At 42.8% G+C, this 19,422-nt stretch overlaps 1 protein-coding gene across 3 annotated transcripts in view; it reads left to right on the top strand.

Moving 5' to 3' along the window:
* The window catches only part of GLS (glutaminase), a 210,391-nt gene that overhangs the window by 53,082 nt on the left and 137,887 nt on the right, over window positions 1-19,422 (top strand). For all 3 annotated transcript variants that reach the window (XM_073633167.1, XM_073633169.1, XM_073633168.1), the window contains exon 4: window positions 4,063-4,192. In XM_073633167.1, the coding sequence (XP_073489268.1) occupies window positions 4,063-4,192 (130 nt within the window). The remainder of the gene's footprint in view (window positions 1-4,062; window positions 4,193-19,422) is intronic.

The raw sequence follows: 19,422 nt of genomic DNA, 5'->3' as shown, positions 1-19,422 counted from the left end.
ACATCCCCAACCAAATGCAGTCGGCTGCATGAGAGGCATTTTTATGTCCTCCCGAGTACCCCTACCCAACGAACCCCCCCCAAAAAAGATGTCGTGTCTGCAGCAAGCGCGGATATAGGCGTGACGCACACTATTATTGTCCCTCCTGTCCTGACAATCCTGGTCTTTGCATTGGTGAATGTTTTGAACGCTACCATACACTAGTTGAGTATTAGCGTAGGGTACAGCATTGCACAGACTAGGCACACTTTCACAGGGTCTCCCAAGATGCCATCGCATTTTGAGAGACCCGAACCTGGAACCGGTTACAGTTATAAAAGTTACAGTTACAAAAAAATTGTAAAAAAAAAAAAAAAAAAAAAACCACAAACAAAAATATAAAATAAAAAAAAATAGTTGTCATTTTATTGTTCTCTCTCTCTCTATTCTCTCTCTATTGTTCTGCTCTTTTTTACTGTATTCTATTCTGCAATGTTTTATTGTTATTATGTTTTATCATGTTTGCTTTTCAGGTATGCAATTTTTTATACTTTACCGTTTACTGTGCTTTATTGTTAACCATTTTTTTGTCTTCAGGTACGCCATTCACGACTTTGAGTGGTTATACCAGAATGATGCCTGCAGGTTTAGGTATCATCTTGGTATCATTCTTTTCAGCCAGCGGTCGGCTTTCATGTAAAAGCAATCCTAGCGACTAATTAGACTCTAGACTGCTTTTACAAGCAGTGGGAGGGAATGCCCCCCCTCCCCCACCGTCTTCCGTGTTTTTCTCTGGCTCTCCTGTCTCAACAGGGAACCTGAGAATGCAGCCGGTGATTCAGCCAGCTGACCATAGATGATCAGAGACCAGAGTGGCTCCAAACATCTCTATGGCCTAAGGCCTAAGAAACCGGAAGCTATGAGCATTTTATTACTTAGATTTCGCCAGATGTAAACAGCGCCATTGGGAAATTGGGGAAGCATTTTTATCACACCGATCTTGGTGTGGTCAGATGCCTTGAGGGCAGAGGAGAAATCTAGGGTCTAATAGACCCCAATTTTTTCAAAAAAGAGTACCTGTCACTACCTATTGCTATCATAGGGGATATTTACATTCCCTGAGATAATAAAAATGATTAAAAAAATGAAAGGAACAGTTTAAAAATAAGATTAAAAAAGCAAAAAAATAATGAAGAAAAAAAAACAAACACCCCTGTCCCCCCCCCCTGCTCTCGCGCTAAGGCGAACGCAAGCGTCGGTCTGGCGTCAAATGTAAACAGCAATTGCACCATGCATGTGAGGTATCACCGCGAAGGTCAGATCGAGGGCAGTAATTTTAGCAGTAGACCTCCTCTGTAAATCTAAAGTGGTAACCTGTAAAGGCTTTTAAAAATGTATTTATTTTGTTGCCACTGCACGTTTGTGCGCAATTTTAAAGCATGTCATGTTTGGTATCCATGTACTCGGCCTAAGATCATCTTTTTTATTTCATCAAACATTTGGGCAATATAGTGTGTTTTTTTTAGTGCATTAAAATTTAAAAAAGTGTGTTTTCCCCCAAAAATGCGTTTGAAAAATCGCTGCGCAAATAGAAACACCCACCATTTTAATCTGTAGGGCATTTGCTTTAAAAAAATATATGTTTGGGGGTTCAAAGTAATTTTCTTGCAAAAAAAAATAATAATTTTTTCATGTAAACAAAGTGTCAGAAAGGGCTTTGTCTTCAAGTGGTTAGAAGAGTGGGTGATGTGTGACATAAGCTTCTAAATATTGTGCATAAAATGCCAGGACAGTTCAAAACCCCCCAAATGACCCCATTTTGGAAAGTAGACACCCCAAGCTATTTGCTGAGAGGCATGTCGAGTCCATGGAATATTTTATATTGTGACACAAGTTGTGGGAAAGAGACAAATTTTTTTTTTTTTTTTTTTTTGCACAAAGTTGTCACTAAATGATATATTGCTCAAACATGCCATGGGAATATGTGAAATTACACCCCAAAATACATTTTGTTTCTTCTCCTGAGTACGGGGATACCACATGTGTGAGACTTTTTTGGAGCCTAGCCTCGTACAGGACCCCAAAAACCAAGCACCGTCTTCAGGCTTTCTAAGGGCGTAAATTTTTGATTTCACTCTTCACTGCCTATCACAGTTTCGGAGGCCATGGAATGCCCAGGTGGCACAGACCTCCCACCCAAACGACCCCATTTTGGAAAGTAGACACTCCAAGCTATTTTGCTGAGAGGTATAGTGAGTATTTTGCAGACCTCACTTTTTATCACAAAGTTTTGAAAATTTTTTTCTTATCTTTCTTCATTTTCAAAAACAAATGAGAGCTGCAAAATACTCACCATGCCTCTCAGCAAATAGCTTGGGGTGTTTACTTTCCAAAATGGGGTCATTTGGGGGGGGGGGGGGGGGTTGTGCCACCTGGGCATTCCATGGCCTCCGAAACTGTGATAGGCAGTGAAGAGTGAAATCAAAAATTTACACCCTTAGAAACCCTGAAGGCGGTGATTGGTTTTCGGGGCCCCGTACGCGGCTAGGCTCCTAAAAAGTCCCACACATGTGGTATCCTCATACTCAGGAGAAGCAGCTAAATGTATTTTGGGGTGCAATTCCACATATGCCCATGGCCTGTGTGAGCAATATATCATTTAGTGACAACTTTGTGCAAAAAAAAAAAATTGTCACTTTCCCGCATTTTGTGTCAAAATATAAAATATTCCATGGACTCAACATGCCTCAAAGCAAATAGCTTGGGGTGTTTTACTTTCCAAAATGGGGTCATTTGAGGGGGGGGGGGGGTTATGCCATCTGGGCATTTTATGGCCTTCAAAACTGTGATAGGTAGTGAGGAGTAAAACCAAAAATTTACGCCATTAGAAATCCTGAAGGCAGTGATTGGTTTTTGGGGCCCCGTACGTGGCTAGGCTCCCAAAAAGTCCCACACATGTGGTATCCCCATACTCAGGAGAAGCAGCTGAATATATTTTGGGGTGCAATTCCACATATGCCCATGGCCTGTGTGAGCAATATATCATTTAGAGACAACTTTTTGTAATTTTTTTTTTTTTGTCATCATTCAATCACTTGGGACAAAAAAAAATTAATATTCAATGGGCTCAACATGCCTCTCAGCAATTTCCTTGGGGTGTCTACTTTCCAAAATGGGGTCATTTGTGGGGGTTTTGTACTGCCCTGCCATTTTAGCACCTCAAGAAATGACATAGGCAGTCATAAATTAAAGGCTGTGTAAATTCCAGAAAATGTACCCTAGTTTGTAGGCCCTATAACTTTTGCGCAAACCAATAAATATACACTTATTGACATTTTTTTTTACCAAAGACATGTGGCCGAATACATTTTGGCTTAAATGTATGACTAAAATTTAGTTTTTTGGATTTTTTTTATAACAAAAAGTAGAAAATATCTTTTTTTTTTTTTCAAAATTTTCGGTCTTTTTCCGTTTATAGCGCAAAAAATAAAAACGGCAGAGGTGATCAAATACCATCAAAAGAAAGCTCTATTTGTGGGAAGAAAAGGACGCAAATTTTGTTTGGGTACAGCATTGCATGACCGCGCAATTAGCAGTTAAAGCAACGCAGTGCCAAATTGTAAAAAGTGCTCTGGTCATTAAGGGGGTAAATCCTTCCGGGGCTGAAGTGGTTAACACAGTCAGTATTGATGGGGGGAATCCCTCCCTTGAAGTCAATTTTTTTTTACAGGGTATACAACCACTTAAAATCCTCTCCCAGATAACTGTCCTAGATCTGAAAATCAAAAGAGCGGGGTAAAAAATTGTCAATCAAGCAGTGGCTGTATCCAGTCCGATACAGTCACTGTTCAGGTATTCAATTGCTGGTAGGGGAGATTCCTCCAACCAGACTGCTTAGCATGGATGGTAATAGATTTTTCATTCAGCCCTGCTGGGAATCTTAGTGTATTGCTAGTTTAACACTTTCTGATCTTGGCTTATGTCCTGAGAGATGGTAATGGCATTTCTTTAAGGTAATGATGTTCTTGTAGTTGACATTTTAGTTGTTTAACTACTTTAATCTGTTATTTTGCTTTTTCTCAGGTGTGTACAAAGCAACATTGTGCTGCTCACACAAGCATTTCGAAGGAAATTTGTCATTCCAGATTATATGTCCTTCACGTCACACATTGATGAACTCTTTGAAAATGCCAAAAAATTGTCCGGTGGGAAGGTAATGATCAATAACTTACAGTGCTCTGCTTTTTTTAGCCATGTATTTTTATAGATTTATTAAAAACCGTGTCTTTGCAGAGATAAGTAAATGTGTGTTGAAAACAGAGAACTGTTGATAAAAATTTAAAATTAATATTTTTTTTTTTCCTTATTTAACCAATTGGGTGCTTGTCAGGAAAGGGGAGTGTCGGACTCAGAAGTGCATTTGCTGAGCTAGTAAATAAGGCGTCGACCCCAATGAGAAAAAAAAAAAATGTATTCAGGTTGCGCTCGCACATGGAAACACGTGGGTCCTCAGTGCAAGCACATTTTGAGCAGCCAAATCAAGCTCCGGTGTCCGCTCTATTGAAGGATAAGTTCACCCTTTAACAAAAAATAATAAATTTTTCAGGTAAAAGAAAAAATGTGGATTTACAATTTTTTGTTTTAGGAGCCTGGAAAGCATTGCACCTGCAATCAGCAGATCACTGATGCCATGCAGGTCTCCTGCAGACTGTCAGGGTAAGCTGTTTGCCTGTTCTGATGCAGCCGTGTGGGTGGAGCCCCGCATGACCGTGCTGGGAGAAGATCCCTGGCTCTCTCCCACAAGGAGGAGGGGGGTTGGTGAAAAAGGGATCTGTTGCTGAACATGTTACACCCTAAATATGGATGTAACATGTTCAGAAATGTGAACTTATCCTTTTAAGGGGCAAAATAAGTAAACTCTGCGGCTTGCCCACAGCAGGGCTAAATGTGTGTGTAAAAAAAAAAAAAAAACAAAAACCTGCCTGGCACCTGGAACTGCATTTCCTGGGTGTCTGGCGTTTATGATTTGTGCATCCCTGTATTAATCAGTTTTTTAGTGAAGCACAAAACTCGAGCTTGTACTGAGTAAACATATACCAAACACATCAAGCCTTAAATTAGCATGCTTCCATGAAATGGCAACATACTTCTGTAAGCAGTAAACAATACCTAGTATGTGTAGTGTGATCAGCGGTTTCATACGTAGGTCTCCTCCTGGGACGTGGGCCTGTGTTTCATAAGTGCCTGGGTGTAAATGAATTTTATGAAACTTTGTCATATAACACTTCCATCTGAAAGCCAGGGAATGTGACATTTGAAACCAGAAGCGACATAATCCTGGTTGCTGTCAGGTTCTTGCTAGCCAGTGGAGATTGTAAAAGACGTTCGCTGGTCTCCCTCCCCTCTGCCTAGTAACACCTATGCCAGTCCCAAGCCTGCAAGAGGGACAACGGAGCCTGAGAAAAATGGCGGGGTGGGAAGTTTCTTTGTTGTTGACAGTGAAACTGTTGAACATTAACAAAAGTCTGATAATCCAGGGAAAGCTGTTCTGTAGGTATATTTTACGCCTTTTATTGCAGTGGAAATTTCACCAAGAATTTACCAAACCCTAAACCTAGTGTCCTCTATTATTTTTAGTAGAGGGAAGCCATGGAGGCACCTTGCAAAAGGTGGTATGTAAAACAATAGTGTAGCACTAATATGCAAAAATATAAATTCAATGTGAAATAATGAACATAGACTAAAGCATGGAAGTGAATAGTGCCAGTGTATTCATATTTTATTTCCTGCATTAATAAAGCTTTGACATATTACACCGCACTTTACACACAGTATATAGAACCACTGACAAGAGCCCAATCCTCTGAAGGGTTTTAAAATCCAAGGTAATTATTCAGTTTTACAGTTGCATACATATATACTCCTGGGCTGGTTTGAGTCAGATTTCTTTTAACTTTGCAGTTTGTTTTTGGTTTGAATGTCCCAGTACAAAACCTAAAAACACAGACTTCACTTGTGCAGATCAGTCCAGGATTATAGTGCTGCAATACTAACTACTTGGCTTCCAGCTTGCCGGTATGTCCCTAGCTAGTTCTAGTTCAACAGGCATATATAGTAAGGGCTGGAAGACATTCCACAGGTCAGCAGCAAGTCAGCAAGAATAGGAATCCACAAGCTGCCAACAGAAAGAAGCGGCCAAGTGTGTACAAAACAGTAAGAGTTCAGCAAATGTCAAACCCAAGCCAGGGTGAAACAGGAACGGCAGCTTATCAGATGTCAGAGAGAGCCTAGGTCAGCAACAAGCTTTGGCCCTGTAACAAAATCTTTAATTCCTTCACTTGTAGGCATCCTTGGGTACACATTGTCACATGCATTGGGGTCTTGGTGCTGAGTAGGGATGAGCCGAACACCCCCCTGTTCGGTTCGCACCAGAACCTGCGAACGGACCGAAAATTCGCACGAACGTTAGAACCCCATTGACGTCTATGGGACTCGAACGTTCAAAATCAAAAGTGCTCTTTTTAAAGGCTAATTTGCATGGTATTGTCCTAAAAAAGAGTTTGGACCCAGGTCCTGCCCCAGGGGACATGTATCAATGCAAAAAAAAAACTTTTAAAAATGGCCGTTTTTTTCGGGAACAGTGATTTTAATGATGCTTAAAGTAAAAAAAAAAGTGAAATATTCCTTTAAATATCGTACCTGGGGGGGTGTCTATAGTATGCCTGTAAAGTGGCACGTGTTTCCCGTGCTTAGAACAGTCCCTGCACAAAATGTCATTTTTAAAAGAAAAAAGTAATTTAAAACTGCTTGCGGCTTTAATGTAATGTTGGGTCCTGGCAATATGGATGAAAATCGGTGAGACAAACGGCATGGGTACCCCCAAGTCAATTTACCAGGCCCTTAGGGTCTTGTATGGATATTAAGGGGAACCCCACACCCAAATTAAAAAAGGAAAGGTGTGGGGCCCCCAGGCCCTATATACTCTGAACAGCAGTATACAGGCGGTGCAAACAAGACAGGGACTGTAGGTTTGTTGTTAAGTAGAATCTGTTTGATAATTTTGAACTGGTACATTTTTAAAGTGTTTAGCTCCTGCCAAAAAATCTATTTTAAGATTTTTGGAAAAACTAGGGAAGGGTTATCACCCCTGTGACATTTGTTTTGCTGTCTGTGCTCCTCTTCAGAAAATTTCACCTCACTTTTTGTCCCAATGACAAATGTTTTTTGAAAATGTTTTTTTTTTTTTTGTGAAACAACATGTAAATAATGTAGCTGCCTGCGGTAGTGATAGGATCAGGAAAACACCACCAACCTTCTACAGGTAGCTTTAGCTGAACACTGTGAAGAAGACGCACTACACTAACTTGTAACTTTAGCTGAACACTGTGAGGAGGACGCACTACACTAACTGTACATAGTCTAGCTGCCTGACTGTGGTACTAATAGGATCAGAAGAACACCAGCAATTTTCTTCAGGTAGCTGTAAATACTAGAACAACACAAGCCTGCCTGTCAGTAGGAAGATAATAACAGGAACGGATCTAGCTAAACTGAATACAGTGTGTGTGTGTGTGTGTGTGTGTGTGTGTGTGTGTGTGTGTATGTATGTATATATATATATATATATATATATATATATATATATATATATATATATATATACATACATATACATATACACACAATACACTGTAAGTGCAGCTAACTGACTGACTGTCCTGCCTAATCTATCTAATTTAAATCAAATGACACTGTCTCTCAATGCCGGAACACATACTACACAGGGCCACCGTGCAGGCGGCCTTATATAGTGTGGGGCGTGTACTAAACCCCCTGAGCCATAATTGGCCAAAGCCACCCTGGCTTTGGCCAATTACAGCTCTCTCTACAGACGGCGCTGTGATTAGCCAAGCATGCGGGTCATAGTGCATGCTTGGCCAATCATCAGCCAGCAATGCACTGCGATGCCGCAGTGAATTATGGGCCGTGACGCGCCACGCGAATTTGGCGCGAACGGCCCATATCGTTCGCAATTCGGCGAACAGACGATGTTCGAGTCGAACATGGGTTCGACTCGAACACGAAGCTCATCCCTAGTGCTGAGCAATGGAATTTCAGTGTGTGGTCACCTGACAACTAGAAAGCCACAGCATACAATAGTTTATCAGTTTTATACACAAGAGAAAATCCTGCACTACTAGATATGGTTTGCCTGTTGATTGAAATGACAAGAGAAAGAATAGGATTCCACAGTTATTCTAGTCTGCAAGGAATGTGAGGGAACATTGGTGTAGTCGATATGAAGATGAGTGACAGCAGGTTTGGTCAGTTGGAGGAGAAGGACAATAACAGAGATCAGTCACTGGTGCTGTATCACAAGGCTCTGTACTGGGTCCTGTTCTATTTATTATGTTTGTAAGTGATATAACTAAAGGTTTGTTGGGTAAGGTATGTCCACAGCCATCCACCCCCCAGTCTGGTCGGTCGAGGTCCAGAACACTTACCCCATCTATGGCGGGCAGCACTTCACCCGCGCAACAGGTGGCGGGCATCAGCGGCGGTTTCGTCTTCTTCCTCTGCTCTCCTCCGCGGGCATAATGGCGGCTTCTGTCTCCTCTCTCCTCGGCAGCCAATCGGAACACTTCTCCTTTCGGCCTATTGGGAAACGGGTTTCAGACCCGCTTCCTGATTGGCCGGGAGGAGAATTGGTTTGAAAATAGCGAATGTTCATTCGCTATTGTCACACAAATGGGTGGGCTTGGTTCGCAGTGGGGCCGGACATGACATAACATGACTGAAAGACATGACTGAAATCTTTAAATACATGAAGGGGTGAATAAGGTTTAGAAAGGCAGATTTTGCAATATGTAGCTAAGATCAAAACATGGGTACATGACCTCAAACTAGCAGGAGGAAAGTTCAAAACTCATCTTAGAAAATATTATTTTTTCCAAAAGCGTAGATGATGCTTGGAATAGACTTCCAGCAGAGGTAGTGAGTCAGACAACAGTAAGTCAAACAAGCTTGGTATAAACAGGTCAATACTTAGACGGAAAATGCAGGTGCATCTCATAAAATTAGAATATCCTCAAAGGTAATTTATTTCAGTAATTACATTCAAAAAGTGAAACTCATATATTTTATATAGATGCGTTACACACAGAGCAATATATTTCAAGCATTTCTTCCTCTCCAGCTGGGCTGACCCTGGGTATTTCAAGGGAGCCTGCCCCCTGTCAAACCTAGTTGGGGATTGGTCGGGGCCCCCTGAGACTTCCCAGACAGCCGCACCTCTCCCCCTCCCCCTCCTTCATTCTAGAAGCAGAAGGGAGGTAACCGAAAGATGATGCTATTTGTGAGTCAACAGCCTACTCTGAGCCATTCCCAGCCCTCACAGATCAAAACAAACAGGCCTAGCTGTAAACTAGGCCTGATTAACTTTACCTGTACTGAAAAAATCCTACTAGCACCTACCTAAGTAGAGGGTGCTACACCAGTTTGCTGGCCAATCAAGCACAGTGATACTATGATCACTAAACCAGGTATTGGTACTTTTGGCAGTGTGGGCAGGTGCCAAGTCCTGCTGGATGAAATGAAATCTGCATCTCCATAAAGCTGGTCAGCAGGAAGAAGCATGAAGTGCTCTAGAATTGCCTGGTAGTGGGCTGTGCTGACTTTGGACTTGATAAAACACAGTGGACCAACACCAGCAGATGACATGGCTCCCCAAATCAAATGGAAAATTTTGCATTTCATTTGGAAATCAAGGTCCCAGAGTCTGGAGGAAGAGTGGAGAGTAACGGAATCCAAGTTGCATGAGGTCCAGTGTGAAGTTTCCACAGTCAGTGATGATTTGGGGAGCCATGTCATCTGCGTGTTGGTCCACTGTGTTTTTATCAAGTCCAAAGTCAGCACAGCCTTCTATCAGGAAATTCTAGAGCACTACAAGCTTCCCTCTGCTGACCAGCTTTATGGAGATGCTGATTTAATTTTCCAGTAGGACTTAGTACCTGCCCACACTGCCAAAAGTACCAATACCTGGTTTAATGATCATGGTATCACTGTGCTTGATTGGCCAGCAAACTCGCCTGACCTAAACCCCATAGAGAATCTGTGGGGTATTGTCAAGAGGAAGATGGGAGACCCCAGACCCAACAATGCACATGAGCTGAAAGCCACTATCCAAGAAACCTGGGCTTCCGTAACACCTCACAAGTGCCACAGGCTGATCGCCTCCATGCCACGCCGCATTGATGCAGTAATTCATGCAAAAGGAGCCCTGACCAAGTATTGAGTTAATACTATACTGTACATGGACATACTTTTCAGTAAGCCAGCATTTCTGTATTAAAAATCCTTTTTTTTTTTTTTTTTTTTTTTTTTTTTTTTATTGGTCTGTAATATTTTATAATTTTCTGAGATGCTGCATTTTGGGTTTTCACTAGCTGTAAGCCATAATCCTCAAAATTAAAAGAAAAGTGTTTGAAATATATCACTCTGTATGTAACGCATCTATATAAAATATGAGTTTCACTTTTTAGGGGTGATATGCAGCCCGGGATTTTGGGATCCATAGATGTCATGAGTCTGGTCTTCAATTTTAAAGCCTTGTGGGCATAGTGTGGGGACGTGTCATGAATCCAGAGCAGCAATGTGCAGGTTTAGACGGAGGAGAGAATGGAATTATATACTGTAGATACAGGAAATGGTTTTCAACCCTCCTGGCTGGCTCCTGATTGGCTTTTATCCCCTGCTTTCCCTCTTACTTCATGACAGAAGCCCGATCTTTGCACCTTTTTAGGTTCCATGCACACTGGCTTAAAAAAAACACTGCTTCTAGGTGTTTTGCCTGTAGAAGCAGCTCAATTTTATCCTATGTGTCCATGCACATTCAAAGGCATATTTTCAGCTCCATATGAGTGTTTTTTTCTGCCAAAAAGATGCAGTTTTTTTAAGCCCAGTTTGCATGGATCCTTAGTGAATGTCATCAGATGGTAGTGTACTGATTCCTCTTCTACCTTCTCCCTGACATATTCTGGCTTCTTTTAAGTATACAGGCTATGCTTCTGCAATGTAAAACTACAAGATCCAGCATATCCTGTCTGTTCTGCCTACAATTTCCACACTTGCACAACTCTTAAAGGCATTGAATGTAAATAGAACATGCAGGAAATGCTGTGTCCTTTAGTTCTCCACTGTAGAGGCACGGCTGTAGCTGGAATAATTGGTAAAAGTTTGGTGTGTTTGCTGCTTTTGCAATGCAGAAGAAAATGTCAGTAGAAGAGAGGAATGTGGTGTGGTGGGAATAGGAAAAATACTCAAGGAGAAAATAATGAACAGCTATAGAAACCAATCTACTGAGCCTGCTTTTAGGGTCTTTATGATGCAGGTACCTTTTTACAATTGGGGAAAAACATACTTTTTTTTTTTTTTTTTTTAAATACTTCTATTAGTGTGTGCGGTGAGTCACCAGAGGTCGCATAGAGGACTCCAGTGCTAAGGAGGTTGGTGTGTGTTTTGCAAATGTGTAGGTGGTGAAAGTCCCATGGGTATGGGGCAGGTCATAGGATGTTGTGACTTCCCCCACCCACTCTCTGAGATTTCTAGACGTTCAGTGTAACGGAATATCAATATATCTAAGAAGACAGTTTAAAGCACAGAAAACACATGCAGCAAAATACTACTGCATGGTAAACCACTTTTGAATAAAATGTGGAAGAATAAGAACCTTGTCAGGTTTTTATTGTCTTCAGTGTCCCCATTTAGAGATAAAGCCTCACTTCCTGCCCTAGCCACAGTTGTTACTGGGATGGATTCTGGCAGAAAATTTTACAGCAGTTATTCCAACCGGAGGCGAGGAGTGATTTCCCAGTGGGGACACCTGTTCTGGTGACAGCAGTCAAAGGTGTGGTATTCCTCATTTATTAAAAACACAAAAAAAAGTGTCTGAAGTTTGCTTTAAAGGAAATGAGCAGAGTTGGTCTCATCAACATTCTATTGCCTAAAATCCTCTTTGCTGTCACCAATGCACTTGCCATTAAAATTCAAAGGCAAAATTAAATTAAATGATCATTCTATAATTTTAATGGTAGGTTTATTTTACCAGTGAGAGACAGAATAACAAAAATATCCAGAAAAACACATTTCAAAAAATTTATAAATTGTTTTGCATTTTAACCACTTCAATACAGGACATTTATACACCTTTCCTGCCCAGACCAATTTTTAGCTTTCAGCGCTCTCACACTTTGAATGCCAATTACTTATGCAACACTGTACCCGAACAACATTTTTATCATTTTTTTCATACAAATAGAGCTTTCTTTTGGTGGTATTTAATCACCACTGGGTTTTTTATTTTTTGCGACATAAGTAAAAAAAGAGCGAAAATTTTGGAAAAAAAAAACGAAACACTTTTTTAGTTTCTATGATAAAATGTTGCAAATAAGTCATTTTGTTCATACATTTGGGCCAAAATTTATACTGCTACATCTCTTTGGTAAAAATAACCCAAATTAGTGGATATTATTTAGTCTCTGTGAAAGTTAGAGTCTACAAGCTATGGTGCAAATCATTGAAAATTGATCACAGCTGATGCACTAACAGCCTATTTCATTTCTTGAGGCCCTGAAATGTCAGGAAAGTACAAATACCCTCCAAATGCCCTTTTTGAAAAGTAGACAGTCAAAGGTATTTAGAGGCATGATGAGTTTTTTTAAGTTGTAATTTTTTCCCACAATTCTTGGGAAAATGAATAATAATTTTTTTTCACAAAATTGTCATAATAACAAGTTATTTCTCACACCCAGCATATGCATACTTCCAATTACACCACAAAATACATTCTGCTACTCCTCCCGAGTATGACGATACCACATGTGTGTGACTTTTACACAGCCTGGCCACACAGAGAGGTCCAACATGCAGGCAGCACCATCAGGGGTTCTAGGAGCATAAATTACACCTCTAATTTCCTAACGACCTATTACATTTGTGAAGGCCCTGGAGCACCAGGACAGTGAAATTACCCACAAAATGACCACACTTTGGAAAACAAATACCCCAACGTCTATTCTATGAGGCATGAGTCTTTTGAACGGTTCATTTTTTTTTTTTTTTCCACAAGTCTTTGGAAAACGTGGAAAAAAAATTAAACCGTATTTTTTTTTTTTTTTTAATTTTTTTTTTTTACACAAAGTGGTCAGTTTATAAGATATTTCTAACTCAAAGCATGTATTTATCAAAAAAGACACCCCAAAACACATTCTGCTACTCCTGATTATGATGATACCACATGTATGAGACTTTTACACAGCCTGGCCACATACAGAGGCCCAACATGCAGGGAGCAACGTCAGGTGTTCTTGGAGCATAAATTACACCTAATTTCCTAACGACCTATTACACTTTTGAAGGCCCTGGAGCACCAGGACAATGGAATTACACACAAAATGACCCCATTTTGGAAAGTGAACACCCAAACGTATATTCTATGAGGCATGGGCTGCAGATAGGTACTCGGGTACCCTGATGGGCTGGTGACAGGTACTCGGGTACCCTGATGGGCTGGTGACAGGTACTCTGGTACCCTGATGGGCTGGTGACAGGTACTCTGGTACCCTGATGGGCTGGTGACAGGTACTCTGGTACCCTGATGGGCTGGTGACAGGTACTCTGGTACCCTGATGGGCTGGTGACAGGTACTCTGGTACCCTGATGGGCTGGTGACAGGTACTCTGGTATCCTGATGGGCTGGTGACGGGTACTTGGGTACCCTGATGGGCTGGTGACAGGTACTTGGGTACCCTGATGGGCTGGTGACAGGTACTTGGGTACCCTGATGGGCTGGTGACAGGTACTTGGGTACCCTGATGGGCTGGTGACAGGTACTCGGGTACTCAGATGGGCTGTGACAGGTACTCGGGTACTCAGATGGGCTGTCAAAGGTACTCGGGTACTCAGATGGGCTGTCAAAGGTACTCGGGTACTCAGATGGGCTGTCAAAGGTACTCGGGTACTCAGATGGGCTGTCAAAGGTACTCGGGTACTCAGATGGGCTGTCAAAGGTACTCGGGTACTCAGATGGGCTGTCAAAGGTACTCGGGTACTCAGATGGGCTGTCAAAGGTACTCGGGTACTCAGATGGGCTGTCAAAGGTACTCGGGTACTCAGATGGGCTGTCAAAGGTACTCGGGTACTCAGATGGGCTGTCAAAGGTACTCGGGTACTCAGATGGGCTGTCAAAGGTACTCGGGTACTCAGATGGGCTGTCAAAGGTACTCAGGTACTTTGATGGCTGGTGACAGGTCCTCTTTATTGGGGGGGGGGCAATCAGTGTGGTTGGTGTACACTGTAAGCGGTAACAAGATGTTACTGCAATCTCCTTCTCACACACGATAGGTGTGTGAGAAGGAGAACCCGGTAACATCTCGATACCGCGGTTTGTTGACATTCTGTGACTGGCTGTGATTGGACACAGCCGGTCACGTGGTAAAGAGCCAATTTTTGTGTCAAGGTAACAAGCCTCGTCCCCGATTGCCGCTCTGTGCGCGCCCTAGGGGCGTGCACGAGCGCTGTGCACGTGGGCAGTACATGTGACCGGCTTTGATTGGACACAGCCGGTCACGTGGTAAAGAGCCATTTTTCTTATTGGCTCTTTACACGGATCTGGGATGGGCTGTGTCCTAGGAACATGCCTCATCCCTGATCGCCGTGCTGCAGGTCCACGGGGGCCCGCAGGAGCGGCGAGAAGCCGAGGACGTCATATGACACCCGCACAGGATGGGAAATCCCATCTGTGGACGTCATATGACTATAGCCCAGTATTGAAGTCGTTAATGAGTGAAATAAGTATTTCATCCCGCATAAGGAGCTGAAATTAGGAGCACTCTCTTAAAGGGACCTGTCCACAGAATCAATCAATCAGATTCCAATCTTTCCACCATGGCCAAGACCAAAGAGCTGTCCAAGGATGTCAAGGACAATATTGTAGACCTGCACAAGGCTGGAATGGGCTACAAGACCGTTGCCAAGCAGCTTGGTGAAAGGGTGACAACAGTTGGTGTGATTATTCGCAAACTGAAGAAACCCAAAATAACTGTCAGTCTCCCTCGGTCGGGGGCTCCATGCAGGATCCTACCTCGCGGAGTTTCAGTGATGATGAGAACGGTGAGGAATCGGCCCAGAACTACATCGGAAAATCTTGTCAATGATCTGAAGGGAGCTGGGACCATAGTCACCAAGAAAACAATTGGTAACACACTACGCTGTGACGGTCTGAAATCCTGCGGCGCCCGCAAGGTCCCCCTGCTGAACAAAGCACATGTACAGGCCCCTCTGATGTTTGCTAATGAACATCTGAATGATTCCGAGGAGAACTGGGTGAAAGTGTTTTGGTCAGATGAGACCAAAATCAGGCTCTTTGGCATCAACTCAACTCGCCATGTTTGGGGGAGACGGAATGCTGCCTATGACCCCAAGAACACCATCTCCACTGTCAAACATGGAGGTGGAAACATTGTGCTTGAGGGGTGTTCTTCTGCTAAAGGGACAGGACAACTTCACCGCATCAAAGGGACGATGGACGGGGCCATCAAGAAGTGGTTCAAGAAGAAGCACATTAAGGTCCTGGAGTGGCCTAGCCAGTCTCCAGACCTTAATCCCATAGAATTATATGTGGAGGGAGCCGAAGGTTCGAGTTGCCAAATGTCAGCCTCAAAACCTTAATGACCTGGAGAGGATCTGCAAAGAGGAGTGGGACAAAATCCCTCCTGAGATGTGTGCAAACCTGGTGGCCAACTACAAGAAGTGTATGACCTCTGCGATTGCCAACAAGGGTTTTACCACCAAGTCATGTTTTGCGAAGGGGTCAAATACTTATTTCACTCATTAAAATGCAAATCAGTTTATAACTTTTTTTGAAATGCATTTTTCTGGATTTCTTTGTTGTTCTGTCTCTCACTGTTAAAATAAACCTACCATTATAGTTAGACTGATCATTTCTTTGTCAGTGGGCAAACGTACAAAATCAGCAGGGGATCAAATACTTTTTTCCTTCACTGTATGTAGTGTCATATGGTGCATGCGTGCAATGAAGCTTCATCTCGAGAATGCACAGTATCGTGGACATTTTCAAAATGGTTGCACGGGGACCCAGTCAGCACAGAGGCAGCACAAAAAAGAAGTAAAAAGGAAGAAAAAGTAATAAGGATATAGATAAGTATGATTATTTCCCCATTATTCATTAATGACCGTTTTTATAGAGTTGGGGAAGGTCCCCTTTAAGATATACTTTCAGCTCATCAGTTTCTCAGCGGATTTCTTTGGCATGCCAAGTGACGCAAGCTACATTGGAGGGTAAAGCTAGGTTCACATTGTGCATTTTGGGAACAATAAAAAGATTGCACACTTTCCCGCTAGAGCTGCACGATTCTGGATAAAAGGAGAATCACAATTTCTTTGCTTAAGAATAAAGATCACGATTCTCGCGGCATAACACCTTTCACATTATCAATAAAGTTAACCCTAATTTTTTGAAATGTTTGTTTTTTTTATTTTATTCATTGAAGTGTAAATTTTCCCTAAAAGAGTCCACTGCGCAAATACAGTGTAACATTAGGGATGACCCGAACACCCCCCAGTTCGGTTCGCATCCAGAACAAGCGAACAGGCAAAAAATTTGTTCGAACACCGTTAAAGTCTATGGGACACGAACTTGAATAATCAAAAGTGCTAATTTTAAAGATGTATGCAAGTTATTGTTATAAAAAGTTTTTGGGGACCTGGGTCCTGCCCTTGGGGACATGTATCGATGCAAAAAAAAGTTTTAAAAACGGATGTTTTTTCAGGAGCAGTGATTGTAACCCCTTCCCGCCGACCGTACGCAGATGTGCATACTCGGCTTTCGGGGGTTATACCGGGATAATGCCCGCAGCTGCAGGCATCATCCCGGTACCGTTGTTTCGAGCGGGCGATCGGCTATCCGTATATAACAACCGATGCGGCTAAAAGCCGATCGGCTGTTATACCGGAGGAGCGGGAGGGGACGCCCCCGCCTCCCGCCGCTCTTACTGGGCCTCCCGTGCGATTGGAAGGCCCGGTGTCCAATCCGCTGCCTCCGGCGGCTGTGGATGGGCTGGAACGAAGCTGTGGGTGGCTTCGCTCCAGCCTTCTCAATGTAAACGCGGAAGTGACGTCATGACGTCACTTCCCGTTTACTCGGCTGCCAATGGCGCCGAATTTTAAAAAATACACAGTATTCAGAATCGCCGTTTTCGGCGATCTGAATACTTTGAAGTGCAGAGGAGGGATCGGATCGGACCCCCGATCCCTCCATAAAGAGTACCTGTCACCACATATTACTGTCACAAGGGATGTTTACATCCCTTGTGACAGCAATAAAAGTAAAAAAAAAAACTTTTTTTTTAAACACAATTTATAAGTATAAAAATAAATAAAATAAATAAAAATTTAAAGCGCCCCCGTCCCCGCGAGCTCGCGCAGCGAAGACAACGCATACGGAAGTCGTGCCCGCATATGTAAACAGTGTTCAAATCATACATGTGAGGTATCGCTGCGATCATCAGAGCGAGAGCAATAATTCTAGCCCTAGACCTCCTCTGTAACTCTAACCTGGTAACCGTAAAAAAAATTTAAAGCGTCGCCTATGGAAATTCATAGCTACCATAGTTTGTCGCCATTCCACGAGTGCGTGCAGTTATAAAGCATGACATGTTTGGTATCTATTTACTCGGCGTAACATCATCTTTCACATTATACAAAAAAATTGGGGTAACTTTACTGTTTGGATTTTTTAAAATTCATGTGTCCCTTTTCCAAAAATTTGTGCTTAAAACACCGCTGCACAAATACCGTGTGATATAAAATATTACAACAATCTCCATTTTATTCTCTAGATTCTCTGCTAAAAAATATATATAATGTTTGGGGGTTCTAAGTAATTTTCTAGCAAAAATATGGATTTTAACTTGTAAACACCAAATTTCAAAAATAGGCTTAGTCATGAAAGGGTTAATGCTTAAAGTGAAACAATAAAAGTGTAATATTCCTTTAAATTTCGTACCTGAGGGGTGTCTATAGTATGCCTGTAAAGTGGCGCATGTTTCCCGTGTTTAGAACAGTCTGAGAGCAAAATGACATTTCTAAAGGAAAAAAGTCATTTAAAACTACTCGCGGCTATAATGAATTGTCGGTCCCGGCCATACACATTAAATTTTATTGAAAAAACCGGCATGGGATTCCCCCACAGGGGAACCCTGAACCAAAATTAAAAAAAATTTGTGGGGGTCCCCCCAAATTCCATACCAGGCCCTTCAGGTCTGGTATGGATATTAAGGGGATCCCCACGCCAAAATTAAAAAAAAAAATTGCATGGGGGTCCCCCTCAAAATCCATACCAGACCCTTCAGGTCTGGTATGGATTTTAAGGGGAACCCCGCGCCAAAATTTTAAAAAGGCGTGGGGGTCCCCCCAAAAATCCATACCAGACCCTTTTCCGAGCACGCAACAACCTGGCAGGCCGCAGGAAAAGAGGGGGGACGAGAGAGCGGCCCCCCCGAACCGTATCAGGCCACATGCCCTCAACATTAGGAGGATGCTTTTGAATAGCCCCCCCAAAGCACCTTGTCCCCATGATGAGGGGGAGAAGGGCCTCATCCCCACAACCCTTGCCCGGTGGTTGTGGGGGTCTGCAGGCGGTGGGCTTATCGGAATCTGGAAGCCCCCTTTAACAAGGGGACCCCCAGATCCCAGGCCCCCACTGTGTGAATTGGTAATGGGGTACAAATGATGTACCTCCACCATTTCACAAAAAGTGTCAAAAATGTTAGACAATAGACGGTTTTTGACAATTCCTTTATTAATGTCTTCTTTCCCCACTTCTTCCATCTTCTTCTGGTCTTCCGTCGGTGTTCTTCTTCGTCCTCCATCTTGTTCTTCCCTCCGCTTCTTCCTCGATCTTCCTCTGCTTATTCCTCTGGTCTTCTCGTCCGGCATCTTCCTCTGGCTTCTTCCTCCCCGCTTCGTCCTCTGGACGATCCGCCTCAATGGGAGTCACCGGCTGTGTGACGCTTCTGTTCTTGTGACAGCTCTTGTGTCAGAGGGGTGCGGGGTCACCCATTTATGTAAACGATTGACCCTGCCCCCTCTGACACCAGGGGAAAGCCATAGAGAAGTCCCCGTGCGTCAGAGTGGCCCCGCCCTCCGTTATATTAGAGCTGTCACAAGAACAGAAGCGTCACACAGCGGGAGACTCCCATTGAGGCGGATCGTCCGGAGGACGAAGCAGGGAAGAAGATGCCCGGATGAGAGGACCGGAGGGGAGAGCAGAGGAAGATAGAGGAAGAACAACACCGAAGGAAGACCAGAAGAAGATTGAAGAAGAAGCGGGGAAAGAAGAAGACATTAATAAAGGAATTGTCAAAA

Source organism: Aquarana catesbeiana, linkage group LG06 (genome assembly GCF_042186555.1).
Source record: "Aquarana catesbeiana isolate 2022-GZ linkage group LG06, ASM4218655v1, whole genome shotgun sequence".
Classification (NCBI taxonomy): Eukaryota; Metazoa; Chordata; class Amphibia; order Anura; family Ranidae; genus Aquarana; species Aquarana catesbeiana.
This window is presented reverse-complemented; position numbering and strand designations above follow the sequence as displayed.